The sequence below is a fragment of the Dromiciops gliroides genome, chromosome 6 (assembly GCF_019393635.1).
Source record: "Dromiciops gliroides isolate mDroGli1 chromosome 6, mDroGli1.pri, whole genome shotgun sequence".
In the NCBI taxonomy this organism is placed as follows: Eukaryota; Metazoa; Chordata; class Mammalia; order Microbiotheria; family Microbiotheriidae; genus Dromiciops; species Dromiciops gliroides.
In genome coordinates, this window is record NC_057866.1 from 112,541,116 (window position 1) to 112,555,953 (window position 14,838).

Here is a 14,838-nt window from a genome sequence, read left to right on the forward strand (position 1 = left end):
ATGTCAAGGGTTAGCCCCTTCTGTTACTGCTAATATGCATATGGTAAAGTCAGTAATGACGACATATAGGTGGAAGCCTTTTCCAGTCCCCTTCCCTTAAGTCTAATGCCTTCCCATCTGTTGATTGTTTCTAATTTATCCTTTATGCATCTTGTTTGTATGTAGTTATTTGCATGTTGTAGTCCCAATTAGACCGGGAGCTCCTTCAGAACAGGGAATCTCTTTTGCCTTTCTTTAGATCTCCAGTGCTTTAAAAAAAAAAACAACATTGAATGAAAGGGTTGGTATCTTTCCCGGATTTAGACAATTGCCCCCTTAATATTCCCATGCTAATGACTTCTTTCATCAACCCATACAATAAAGCTTATATATACAAACACACATATATGTATATGTGTGTGCAGATGTAGGTATCTGTATATATAGATTCTCATATGATTTCTAGAATTCTTTATCTATCTACATATACACACATGTTTGTGTATGTGTGTGTGTAAAACATTAGAAACTACTTCTGGACCCAAGAGGTTGGGCACTGCCCTTATTTCTTTCTCTCATTTAAACTCTGAACCCAGGAATGTGATTTGGACCATGTTCAGTCAGGGGAAAGTCTGTCCTCTAATAAGATGGGGCTAGATTCCCTTTTCTTATATGCTTCAGTTCATAAAACCTTAACCCTGGCACCCCAAGGACAAATTTACTTAAAGTTTAGGTTGTAGCTCATCTCTAGAGTCTTTCCAAAGGAAAGCATAGAAAAATACTCAATGTACAATATAATTAAGATATGAGGCAGATGAAAGGCAGCATGGGTTAGTGAATAGAGAGTCAGACTTGATGCCAGGAAAACCTTAGTTCAAGTCTAGCATTTGATACATCCCAGCTGTGTAACCTTGGGTAAATCACTTAATCTCTAAGTGTTCTAGGCTATTATTTAAGACATTATGTTTCAGAGAGCATGTGGACTTGCATTGATAGAAACAGTTTCCTTCATCTGGAAGTTTCCTATACTAATGAAATCACAAGTGTGGTCCCTGTTTCCTATGCAACACATATTTATTTCCCATACCCAAAAGAAATACTGAAAAACACATTAACAGAATGACTTAAAACAGGATTCTTAACTTACTTAACTTACAATTATTATTTTTAAAATAATAAACATTTTTATTTATAGTTTGGGGTTCCAATTTTTATCCCTCTTTCTCTCCCTTCCTTCCCCCTTCCCTGAGGCAGCAAACAGATATGGGTTATACATGTATGTTTATGTAAAACATTACCATATTTATCATTTAATTTACAATTATTATTACAATTTATCAGGAGACATCTCATCTAAACATGAATCAGTTTGTGGGACTATGAATTAGGTATTTTACATTTCACCTTGCTTCTGCACTGTCCAAATAATTCTTCCTCTATTTTCTGGCAAAATAGGCCTGTCATTTTCTCTAAGAGTGCTGGTGTAGTTGCTGGGGACACCTCCCCTTGCTGCCAGTCAGCTACAGCCCAAAGGACTCAGTAGCTCAGAACCTTTCAAACTCACAAGGTCATTTCCAAGCCTGAACACATATGGCTCAGAGTAGATACTGGTTTACCAAGGGTCAAGGAAGAATGCACATAAAACAGGCATCTTCAAACAAACCCAAACTTAGGCTTGATTAAACAGGACATATGCTTTATCTGCCACGAGAGCACCAATTTATGGTTTCTGGGGTGAGGGATAAGGCAAGCTTCTCCTCTTCCACCCCCATGGGAAATGGATTCTGACAGGATGTGAAACAATAAGGAAAGAGGATAGAATTACACCACCCAGTCATCTACTTTCCCTTTTTAGAGTATTAGGCAATTTTGCTTGTTCTTACTACTACAGAAATAAGCAACTAACTACCCAGGGCAAAAAGAGGGCTAGAGATACAAAGTTAAAAAAAATCAACAGCAAAGCCAAAAGAAAGAGCATTGGACTTAAGAACTAGAAGACTTGGCATTTGTGTTTAAAGCCCAAGTGTTTTTGCTTGTGACCTTGGGCAAGTCACTTTCTATCTCTGGGCCTCAGTTTCCTGCCTTGTAAAATGAAGCTGTCAGACTAGGTGATTTCTAGGTCTCTTTGATTGTCTTTGGTCTAAGAGTTTTCCAGATAACCATCCTTTTATTAATAAACTTGCAGGCCTTATTAATAAAATGATTAAAATTATCCAGACACTATGTCTCTTGAACCTTTTTAATCATCACACTTAACTTAAGCCTGATAAAGCTTAAACACTCTCCAAGTGCTTAACTTCCTCCTCTGGAAAAAACATGACATATACAGGGTTTTTAATTTTATGATGTCCTAGCAAAGTAAATTTCTTTCCTCCTTTTTCTTTTATGATGTTCTCCAACTTCCTAATGATGACCAGTTGCTTTATTTTTTTCTCTTTTGGGGGAGGCAATTGGAGTTATTGTCTTACCCAGGGTCATACAACTAGTAAGTGTCCAAGGTCAGATTTGAACTCAGGTCCTCTTGACTCCAGGGCCAGTGCTCTATCCACTGTACCACCTAGCTGCCCCCATTCTTGTCTTTTCTTTTATTCATTCATTCATTCATTCATTCATTTATTAATATTTTAGCAACAAACATTTATTTTATTTTCCAGTTACATGTAAGGGTAGTTTTCAACATTCATTTTCATAAGATATAGAGTTCCAAATTTTTTCTCCCTCCCTCCTTCCCTTTCCTCCTCCCTCCACAAGATCACAACCAGGTTATATATGTACAATCCACAAGTGTTCTTTTTGTCAGTTCTTTCTATAGGGGTGCATAGTAAGCTTCCTCATTAGTTCCTTGGGATTGTCTTGAATCATTGCATTGCTGAGAGTAGTTAAGTCATTCACAATTGCTCATTGAACAATACTGCTGTCATTACGCACAATGTCCTCCCATTCTGCTCACTTCACTATACATAAACGTTCATTAGTCTTTCTAGGTTTTTCTGGGATCATCCTGTTTGTCATTTCCTGTAGCACAAGACCACTTCACTACAAAAATATAGCACAGCTTTTTCCATCATTCCTCAATTAATGGACATTCCCTTGATTCTCAATTCTTAGCCTCCACCAAGAGTTGCTATAAATATTTTTTGTACAATTTTCCCCCATTCTCTTTTTCATGATTACTATTGTTAACTGTTTTCCTTCCATCCTATTCCCTTCCCCATGATATTTATTCTATTATCCATCTTCTTTCATCCTATCACTCTTCCAAAGGTATTTGCTTCTGTCTGTCCCCTCCCCCACTCTGCCCTTCCTTCTTTTGTCCCTCCCTCTTTATCCCCTTCCCCTCCTATTTTCCTGCAGGGTTAGAAAGATTACTCCACCCAATTGAGTGAGTTTCCTCCTTGAGCCAATTCTTATGAGATTGAGGTCTTTGAGCCAATTCTGATGAGTGTTAGGCTCATTTACTGCCCAGATTAAACAGATTACTCCACCCAGTTGGGTGTGTCTGTTAGTCCCTCCTTGAGGCAGCTCTGATGAGTTTAAGGTCTGAGACTTTTCTGATGAGTGTAAAATTCATTTACTGCCCTGCTTCTCTCCCATCTCTTCCCCCACTCCATAAGCCTTTTCCTGTTTCTTTCACGTAGGATTTCACCTTTGCCCTTCCCCCTCCCCCAGTGAATTCCCTTCACCCCTCAATTTAACCCTAAAGATATCATCACCTAGCTAAGTGACACAGTGGACAAAGCATCACTCCTGGACCCAGGGGGATCCCAGCCAAAACCCAGCCTCAGACACAAGACAGTCACCCACTGTACAACCCCAGGTATGTCCCCCAGCTCCAATTTTTTATGGTTCTCTAGGATCTTGTATTTGAAAGTCAAATTTGCCATTGAGTTCAGGTCTTTTCATCATAAATATCTGAAAGTCTTCTTTTTCATTAAAGTCCCATTTTTCCCCTGAAAGATTATGCTGAATTTTGCTGGGTAGGTGATTCTTGGTTGTAATCCCATTTCCTTTGCCCTTTGGAATATCATATTCCATTCCTTCCGGTCCTTTAATGTAGAAGCTGCTAGATCTTGTGCTAGCCTGACTGGGGCTCCACAGTACTTGAATTCTTTCTTTTTGGTAGCTTGCAATATTTTCTCCTTGACCTGAGAGCTCTGAAATTTGGCTATAATATTACTAGGAGTTTTCCTTTGGGGATCTCTTTCTGGAGGTGATTGGTGGATTCTTTCAATTTCTATTTTAGCTTCTTCTTCTAGAATTTCAGGGCAATTTTCCCTGAGAATATCTTGGAAGATGATGTCTAAGATCTTTCCTTGATCATGGTTTTCAGGTAGACCAATAATTTTCAAATGATCTCTCCTGGACCTATTTTCCAGGTCAGCAGTTTTTCCCAGAAGGCATTTCACATTACCCTCTATTTTTTTTATTCATTTGGATTTGCTTTATTGTGTCTTGGTTTCTCATAAAGTCACTGGCTTCCATTTGTTCAATCCTAATTCTTAGGCAATTATTTTCATCAGAGAGCTTTTGTACCTCCTTTTCCATTTGGCCAATTTGACTTTTCAAGCTGTTGACTTTTTTCTCTTTCATGAAGATGCTTTTGACTCTTCTGGTAACTCTGAAATTGGCTGTGATTTGTTCATCTTTCCAGATTCTGATAAATTAATGTTAATGGCAGCCCTAAGGTTAGCCCAGAAAAGTCCATGTTTATTCTTCTCCTTGGGCCATTCCAAATAGGTTCTTTGTGCCATGAGATCTTTTAACTTATGATACCTGGTAGGAATGCTGTACTGGGGAATTGCTTCCAGTAATATGAGAATTAAATTATTAGAACCTTCATGAAATAGTTTGTGATGAGCAAAGTAAAGTTCATAATGGCACCATTCACTCTGAACAAAGTTAGGGGACAAGACAAAGATAGATTTGTAGCTTTTCTCAATACAGTTTATAATATTTTCAACAATACTCTTGCCAGGAATGAAGTGTCTCTCATGGAGACAAATTGATATGGACCTATCTTCTTTCTCTAGGTTTGGTATCAGCTCATTCTTTACCCAGAGAGAATCCCCTTCACTGTATGAAATGAAAGCATGAAATTGGATTGTTCTTTTGAGTTCTTCTAGAGGCACATGCCTAACTCTATGCTGGGTCTGTGTCCACTGGGCTATCATCCTCAGGTACCAGAGCAAATCAAAGCGGATGCAGAGAAATGCTATGACAACTGTCCAAATTAATGCAACTATCAGAATGACAGCAATCAAGAGAGGTGTATTACAGGATAATTCTGGCAGATCAACATTTCCTAATAGAAATCCCTTTAGGTCTGGAGGATATTCACAGGTATATGCATCTGGCCATCCAATCATCAAGCCCTGGGATTTTTTTTCTAGGTTGATGAAGTTTCTTAAATCACAGGTACATCTGAATGGGTTGCCTCCTGCTTTTAGTGATTGCACTTCCTGACAAGTCTGGAAGAAATCAAGAGATGGGCTAATAATAGAATTCATTTCAATATTCAGCACAGAAAGCCTTTGGAAATGACCACACCCAGGAAGATCAGTTAGAGAATTGGATGCAATATTTAGCTCCCGTAAAGCTTTCAGACTTGAAATTTCTCTGGGGATGGTTCTAATGTCATTATCATTCAGATCAAGTACTTGGATGCTCTTCGGTATGCATTTGAAAACAGAGCCAATAAATTTATTGGATGACAAATTCATGATACTGAGGGTTTCTGGCCAGTAGCAATCTTCTCCATCAGCATACTGTAGTTGATTCTGACTTAGATCTAAGTGTACCAAGGATGTTTTGTTAGCAAAGGAACACACTGTGGAAAGTGTATCTAATTTGTTCCTTTGCAAAATGAATGTTTTCAAATATGGCAACTGAGGATTGTTTGTAAATAACTCATCTGTTAAGGCATTGTTGGCAAAATTCAAGTGCTGAAATTTCGTGGGATAAGGAGGAAAAAGTACATGTGGCATCCCCCCACCTGATATTGTCAAGTTTTCAATGTCCATGTTGGTAAAGAACAAGTAGATGGTATCCTGTCGGAAGGAAAATATCTTAACAGTCACATGCTCTATCTTTAGGGCTTTCATCGAGGTATTAGAGTAGTTAAATGGTTTGAGTTTAAATTTACTTTGGGCACCAATGGTCAAATTTTGTATTTGTAATTGTTGAATTGATGAGTGCCAAACAAACTGCAATGTTTGGGAAAACTCCTGCCAGGGTCCATCTACATTATTGAGTAACAGATGAGAAGTTTTAGAGTATTTGGGGCTCTCCAAAAGAGGATTCTTCTGACTTTCATGGCTTGTAAATTGATCCATAGTGATATTGGTCATTTCCAAGATTTTTGAAGTCTGGATTCCATCACGCAAAATAACCCTATATTCAGCATTCTCTGGAAAGACTACATGAAGTCTTTCGGTGTTTAAGAGGAGTAAGCTGCCTTCCTCATAAAAAGAAAGGTGCTTTAAGCCCAGGAAGACAGTGCTTAGGTGCAAATGAGCCGCTTTCTGCAAATCTGACTTTTGTATCTGTGCTCCGCTCAATCCTAAAAATTCCAGTTGTGACATGCTACCAAACTCTTGACAAATGGGAATATTGTTAAAGTCATTAAAAGAAAGATCTAAATGTTTGAGGGCCAGAAGTGAATAACAAGAAATATTCTTCAGGTTATTGTAAGACAAATCTAAGTATTCTAACTCCTTATTGAACTGGAAGATGCTCATATCCAGGTGATGGATTCTGTTATGAGAGAGAATTAAAACTCTGAGCTTAGAGAAAGGACTAAGGTCCAAGTTCTGAGGCTGACACGTGAATTTGTTGGATAGATCCATTGTGGTAGTTTGGGGTGACATATCCATCAAAGCATTTTTAAGATAGTCCTGAGAACAGTTGGCAGTTAATTCGTTCTCTTCAGGCAGTAGCAGAGCCCCACATAGCACAGGCAGATCAATACAATACAGAATGTAAATGTTTCTGATGATTCCCATTATAGTCTTCTGATTGCTATCACTGGTTCTCTCAAGTCACAGATGAGGATGAATCAAAGCCTAGAAAAACAATTTGTAACATTAGCTGGCTATTTGGCTAATTACATCTCGTAGAAAGATAGAACACAAGAATAGACTGAACCTTCAAGGAGTTTCTATGCTGACGGGGGAGACATGTAAACAAGTGCACCCAAGACACATACAGAGCAGAAGACTGGTAATCTTAAAGGAGACTCATGTGACTGGGAGTTTGGGGGCAGAGGGTGAGGAGAGGTAGGGAAGGCCTCCTGCAGAAGGTAGTGTTAAATGTGAGTTGTGAATTAAGTCCCGGATGTCAAGAGGTAGAGGCTAGGCAGCAAAGCATTCCAGGCATGAGGGACAGGCTGTGAGGTTGGCGTAGATGCTAGTTTTTTTCTGAAATGGAAAAAAGTAGTGAAGGATCATGGGAAGAGAACCCACACAGCACTTAGCACATTACCTGGCATATAGTAAATGCTGAATAAATGCTAATTGACTGTCTAGTTAAAAGTTGAGTGACTTGTCCATCTTCACAAAGTTAGTGGTATTAGAATACACATCTTTCTGATTCCAAGTTCAATATTAAACCATGCTGAAGGGTCCTAGGGCATCAAGGACCCAGATGGAAGCATTGATTTTAGCAAAGTTTTGCAATCTCTAAGGCCAGAGGGAAGATGGAGACTTTGAGATGAGGAGGAAAAGAAATGAAAGGGCTCCCATTGGATGGCTTTAATATTCTTGGTAAAGTAGGAGATGAGATTTGCTGAGAGTACAGAGAGTTAGGGCTAGAGTTGGAGGCAGCAGAAAACAAGAATGTTGGAGACAATTACTGTAGGAAAATCTGATAAGGAAAAAATAAGGAATGAATGAAAACATTGTCATGAAGCAATGTGGGTCTTACTGAAGTCAATCAGTGAATCAACCAGTGTTTATTAAGTACCTACTTTGTGTCAGGGATTGTGCAAGGTGCAGGATACAGTACAATTGTAGTGGATCAAGTGAGCAAGGGGTTGCTATTTCCTCTGGTACTCACTGCTCTATTATTCAGGAACAGTAGCAGAGATGGCAGAAGGTCAGGCTAAACCTACAGTTGGGAATTATCTGGGTCACAAAAGCCAAAAGTCAGTGGTGGAATGGTGGAGACAAGGATTGGAACCATCAGATGACATCAACTTCAAAGAAAGAGAGCTTATTGAATGATTGGAGTAGAGGAACTGGTACCTTGGAAAAAGTTATATTCATCATAGAGCCTTGACAGCCAGAGAGGGGAATAGTTAGACATAGTCCCTGGACTTTAGGAAAAGAGATTTCATAAAGTTCATCAAAAAGGTAGGTGTGATCCATGCTCTAAGAATACAGATCAAAAAGAAAGGAAGATTCTCAGAAAATACTGAATAATGAAGTAAGGATAGCCAAAGGACTTATCTCAATTGATCACAAGAAAGAGCACTCAATTTGTAGTTACAGGACATGACTTCATTCAACCTGTTTTCCTGACATCACTAGCTCTGTGATTTTGGACAAGTCAGTTCAATTCTTTGGGCCCCAGTTTCTTGATTCCATATCCAACATTAAATCATGCTAATGGGCTCAGATAGAAACATAGATTTTAACAAGCTTTTGCAATCTCTAAGGCCAGAAAATGAGGGGGTTGGACTATATGCTTTCTCAAGCTCAAAATCTATGATCCTATGAAAGAGGGATTGGTATTGAAGGAGACCAAAGTGGCTTCCTTGTCAGCTCTCCACTAAATTCAGATGAATAAGGTGGGTAAAAAAGCTTAAGAATGAAAAAAAGAGATCTAACAAGCATGGAGGATCAGGTAACCAAAGAAAACTGCAAATGAGTATGACAGACCCCTAATGAAATGAGGTGAGGCTGGAAAGAAAAAGAGACAGAGACATAAAAGTGGTTTTTAAAGCTTGAGTTTGGGGTAAGAAAACAAACAGCAAAGCTAGGTCCATTGTTGGTAACAGATGACATAAAGTTAGCAGGCTACAAAGACAGAGTAAAACCATAGACAACAGATACAAAAATTTGCCATGAACTGACATGACATCACAATGCCTTTATGGGTAGAAGTTTAAGTTTGGAATTTCCCCACTGCAGCTTCCTCAAAGACTACCCTCAGCTCACTCTGGGTCCTCAGTCTTTGTTCTTCACTCCTTTTACTAATTTTTTTTTCTAACCAATAGTTCATTGTTAAGGGATTTCATCTTTCACAGGAAAAGCCCAATTTATAACAAAGGGACACCAACTTAACTGCTCCACCTAAAAGTTTCTGGAACATAAAAGGAAAGAGAAAATAAAGTCTTATTCATACCCACTGGAAGAGCTGTTCTGTTCTGTAAAAATATATTATTAACTTGCTTAGCTAATCTGAGAAATTTGTATCTGTAAGCTATCTGAAAAATTATAAACAGCTAAAAAATTATAACTGGCCTGTAAGTCCTGCCACGGTCACCATTCATGTAAAAATTATATTAACTGGGCCCTAATCTGTGAACTTTTATAACTCAAATTAGCTGGCTATCTGACTGCTTTTAATTTAATATGGGAAGAGCAAATTGGGAGGCTTTCCCTCTGCTACTGCCTCTCCCAGCCTGATAAGGAAAAAGATTAAAAAGTCTCTTTCAATTTAACAAAAAAGAGTTTATTTAACTGAATAAACTTAGAGATAAATGTATAAATAAGCAAGAAATATGACCTGTGAACTTGACCCTGATGGGCTTTCATTATCAACTGACCTCCTAGCCATCTCTCTTCACTTCTCTGTCTCCATAATGTCCTTTTCACTGTCTGCTCCCCAGGCTATATAATCCTTTTTTGTCCTCCTGAAACTCAGGCTGGCCATGCTCACACACACACCAAGGGAATTCATTGGCGCCCCCAGGGCAGGCAGCCCCCAAGGAAGCTCCAGCTTTTCTGAGGCCCTTAGTGCACATCCTGGCTGAGCAGGGTGTGGGCTGGGTGTGGTGCTGGAGGCTTACATGCCTGGGGTGGTTTTGAGGAGGGCAGTTACTGGAGGAGGGGTGACTCATTTGGGATGCCCAAGGCTAATTTCAGGGAGATAGAGAAATTTGGCTCCTGGAATCTCATGCTCTAGTTATGATTAGTTACCTTGCCCCTCCCATGGCTTATATTAGGTTTAAATATTTTTCCATTGCTCTGTTCCTCTGAAAGGATGGACTGGACCAGCCACAGAAAATAAAAATGTTTTTAGAGGAAAAACATCCAAACTCATCAAAGAGTTTACCAATGTGACTAGTTCTTAAACCAAAATTTAGGCCATTTTAAGAAGGCAAAATGTACATCTTTTCCCCTCCCCCTTACAGGATGTCATTGGATTCTTCCTAATTCGGTCTCTGCAAATGTCTTTGGGGAGACATCACACTGGTTACACTCAAATCAGCTATCAGCCTAGTCCTGTCCCCACATGCATGATCCATCAATAAATTCAATCCAAACATTAACTAAACTTCTATGTGCATAGCATTGTGCTAGGTGTTTGGGGATACAGAGACAAAAGAAAAGTTGGTATCCATTCTCAAGAAGCTTTCATTTGGGGGCAGCTGGGTGGCGCAGTGGATAGAACACCGGCCCTGGATTCAGAAGGACCTGAGTTCAAATCTGGCCTCAGACACTTGACATTTATTAGCTGTGTGATCCTGGGCAAGTCACTTAACCCCCATTGCCCAGCAAAAAAAAAAAAGAAGAAGAAGCTTTCATTTTGTTTAGGATCATGCAACATACACACAGAGAAGTAAACACCAGATAGTTGGGGGGGGGAGGGGAGAGAGGGGGGGGAAGGAGAGAGAGCACATTAATAGCTAGGGAGAACAGAAAGAAACTATTGAAATGGATTAGAGTTCAATTAGAGACTCCTGACCTGAGTCTTGAGGAAGCTAGGGAATATAGGAGGCAAAGTAAATTCCAGTCATGGAGGAGGGGGGACAGGCTGTGTGTGAGAAAGAATGCAGATAGGAGATGGTGTGTTGAAAACACCAATGAGATAATATCTCTACTACCTCATTGACAGCTTATTAGCTACAAACTTCAGCAATTTTTCTGATGACTTTTGGTTTCAGGTGCCCATTCTTTGGATTTAGCAAGCACATCCCAGGAGTACTCAAGCCAGGCTACACTCACATTCTTAGAGACTCAGGTATAATAACAATCTCAGTTTCCATAAAGACATATTTTGAGCTTTTGTAGTCTGACTTTTGAGCAAGGAGGAGGAACCTGATTGAAGTAGTATGTTTGGAAGATTAATTTGGCAGCCACATGCAGAAAAAATTTAGAAAGGCAGAAGACAAAGAGCTAAGAGAACAGTTTAATTCAATCTAATGTCATTTTGCAAATATTTATTAGTTGACTGTTATATTCAAAAGGTGCTGTGCTAGATGTAAGAGTTAGAAGATTAGATAATGTTTTAGACTTGAGTGGTAGCTATGAAAAAGGAATGAAAGTTAAAGTATGGGATATTTATTTTTCAGTTCAGGCATGATGATTCATTCATCTGAGGTTCTGTTGCCTCTCAGATTTTTTTTTTTAAATGGTGGCATTTATATGCCTTAAAGATATCATCCCTATAGTTTTTGCTGGCTTCTTGCCATCACAGATTGTTTTGACATTATCTCTCATTAGGCAGAATCGGTTTCATTGATTTTTTTTTTTTTAAATAAAAGATGCCTCATTCTGAGTATCAGAGTGCTATGTTATATAGAGGGCATTATTATTGTTAGGTTTTCTATAATAGGAGCTACTGTAGAAAGAGCAATCATCAAGATGTGATGTTATTCATCAACATTTATTATTGAGCATCTACAGTGTGTAGTTGTAGATTTCAAAGGTCTTTGCCCATCTGGAAGGGTGTCATTTAGAGAAAAATTAAGTTATAAATATGAATGTGAGGAATAGTGTGGAGTAATGTATAGAGTTGTTGTTCAGTTGTGTCAGACTCTTTGTGACCCAATTTGGGGTTGTCTTGGTAAAGATACTAGAATGGTTTGCCCTTTCTTTTCTCCAGCTCATTTTACAGATGAGGAAACTGAGGCAAGCAGACTTAAGTGACTTGCCCAGAGTGACACACCTGGTAAGTATCTGAGGTCACATTGGAACTCGGGTCTTTCTGATTTCAGGTTGAGCACTCTAACCACTGCACGACCTAACTGCCCTATAGTGTATAGAAAGCTAGTCTTAAAAATGAGCAAGACCTGGATTCAAGTCCTTCCTCTGACACAAACTGCCTGTGTAACCTTGGACAAGTCATTTAATCTCTGAGGGTTCTAACTTGCAGTGATAGGGAAAGTTCCCTATATCCGTGAAATCACAGATCCAGCCCCTAACCTTAATAAATATGAACATAGATGTGGTAGGGCATAGTGGAGGAAGTCCCTGGAATGTCTGAGCTCAGCTCCTGCCTTGGACATGTTGTGTTGAAAATTAATTACTTTAGACACCAATTTTGGGTAAGTATATGTTAATTTATCAATATTAGTCAGTAAAGGATTGACCAGTAACTTCTCACAGTCTCAGGCCCCATGGTAAAGAAGGCAGAGAGAGCTTCAGCATGCCAGTTAGCTTAAGCAGGAGAAAAACCCCAAAGAGATCCTTGTGGTCTCCCAGGGAGAGAGCACATGGTCTCAAGGAGATCCAAGAGAGAGGAGGAGAGTAAGACAGAGACCAAGTGGTTTCAGAGAACCAGGGGAGACTCAGATTCCCCAGAAGCCCCATATGTCCCTGTATGGTGTTTTTTCAAGGGTTTTTATCCTTTTTAAAAAAATAGAGTAGGGTCATTATACATTGATCAAAGCTAATTGGGTCATTATACATCAAACAAATCTAATTAGCATCATTATGCTAAGACTTGAAGGTGGTCTACATTAAAATGAACTCTAGGGATGGGGGGGGGGGGAGCATGCCAAAAAACAAAAACAAAACCTTGCTCAAGTTGTTCAAGGCAAAGTCCATTATCTAGGTGCAGTTTATTCCAATCAGTCCTTCAATAATCTAGACAAAAGAAGCTATCTTCATTCCTTTTGTTCCCTTGGGTATGTCTCAAGAGATTCAATAAAGTTTCTGAAGGAGAACTAGACTTTCTGGAGTGGGGGTGGGGGTGGAAAAAGGACTAAGAAAGAGAGATCTCAGTTATTAATAATTATTTTCTTACAGATACATATTGACTATATGACCATGACAGGTCACTTAACATCTCCATGGTCTCTCTAACTCTGTAATTCACAGAGGAATTATCAGTGTGTATTAGGAAAAGGAGATTACTTGCTGGGAATTTCCTCCAAGATGACCAAAATGTGGATCAAATGAATATGAACATAAAACATAGGGAGTGAATAAGCATCTCATAATTCAATTTGAGTATTTCATGCTCTCCCAAGAGAAAAGACTGTTTGAGAACTAGATGTCTACCCCTGGTTAAATATTAATAATCTTTCATAATACTGGAGTTAATTTCCTATTATAATGGGCTAGATCAGAGTCATCATTTTAAAAATATCAGGCTTTCCTCCCTTTAAAAAAAAACCCAAAAAACAAAGCACAAAGACATAATATTAATTGGGTCACATGGCACCAGATAAGTTCCAAAGTGCAAAAAGCTGCATTAAACAGATGATGATGATAAATTTTGAATTAAGAACAGGAAAAGTAAGAGAAGAGAGACTACCAGTAAAACTGACCACCAATGCCGGAACTCTGACTTCCTTTTCTAAAAAACAGTAAAATATCTTAATTTAATTTAAAATTTAATTTCTTTAATTTCAAGTTTTATTTAATTTAAGACTTAATCAGTTTCTAATTCAAGCCTACATTAATCTAGAACTTTTTTTTTTTAAAGAAATCCTCAGTTTACCGATTTTTAAGAAATCCAAGTTTACCACTCATGGATCAATATGAGAGGAAAAAAAAGTGAATAGTAAAATCTTGTTTTAAAATTCACATTTCTTCCCTCTTAGAGCCAAGATTATGCAGTTCAGAAAGCCCTGAGCAATTTAAGATCTTTATGTCAGGGTTTCTTAATCTATTTTTTTGTGCCACGGACCCCTTTGGCAATCTGGTGAAGCTTAGTCTAACTGTGGTTTGCTGTCTATTTTCTAAAGAAAATGCTCAATTCCAGTTAAAGATTAGTGAAAGTAAAAGTAGAAATTATTTTTCCCATCCAAATTCATAGGTCACCCCCTACCCCCAACCCTGAAATTTATCCAAAGATCCTCTTGGAACTCTGTGGACCCCAGGTTAAGAACCATGTTAGTAGACAAATAAGTAAAATGAAGAATTCTTACCCATAAGTTTGCAACTGTCTCAGAAGAAGCAGCAGGTCCGTATGTGAAAATAAGACCAGTTTGCTCCTGCAGAACAAAAGTCTACCAAGAGTTATGATGAAATCTTGGCCCTTTGAGGGAAAGAGAGCCATCTATTGGTCATTTGCAGTATTCTACATGATGCACATGCTGAATTCTTGAACTTCAGTTTTACTGTATCCTTTAGGAAATATTTTTAAGCAGTCAGAATGGGTGGGGCAGCTGAACACATGTCCAAATAGGAATAAAATCTTAAAATGACCCTGTCCAGGTCAAAGTATTGGGCATTATAAGTAAAACTACATTTTTTAAGGGATTACAAGAAGAAAACACAAATCAGGGAAGGAAATTTATTTGTTTCTTGGATCAAGAATTTGAGTATTTTCTTGGGTGACAGGAGAGGCTAATTTCTTGTGTAGAAAGAAGAAAAATAAACTCTATATACAAAGATAAGAAGTAACAGTCGGCTTGCTGTGGACTGGTTCTCTGAGGGAGGATAATTACATTCAATCAGACTTTAG

At 38.6% G+C, this 14,838-nt stretch overlaps 1 protein-coding gene across 1 annotated transcript; it reads right to left on the reverse strand.

Moving 5' to 3' along the window:
- Positions 1 to 4,450: 4,450 nt before the first annotated feature.
- On the reverse strand, positions 4,451 to 14,404 carry TLR10 (toll like receptor 10). The gene is made up of 2 exons (XM_043969680.1): positions 14,300 to 14,404; positions 4,451 to 7,040 (listed from the first exon to the last, which is right to left on the reverse strand). Exon 2 carries the CDS (start codon positions 6,978 to 6,980, stop codon positions 4,566 to 4,568), a length of 2,415 nt encoding a protein of 804 aa, XP_043825615.1. The 5' UTR covers positions 6,981 to 7,040; positions 14,300 to 14,404; the 3' UTR covers positions 4,451 to 4,565.
- Between the last annotated feature and the right edge of the window lie 434 nt (positions 14,405 to 14,838).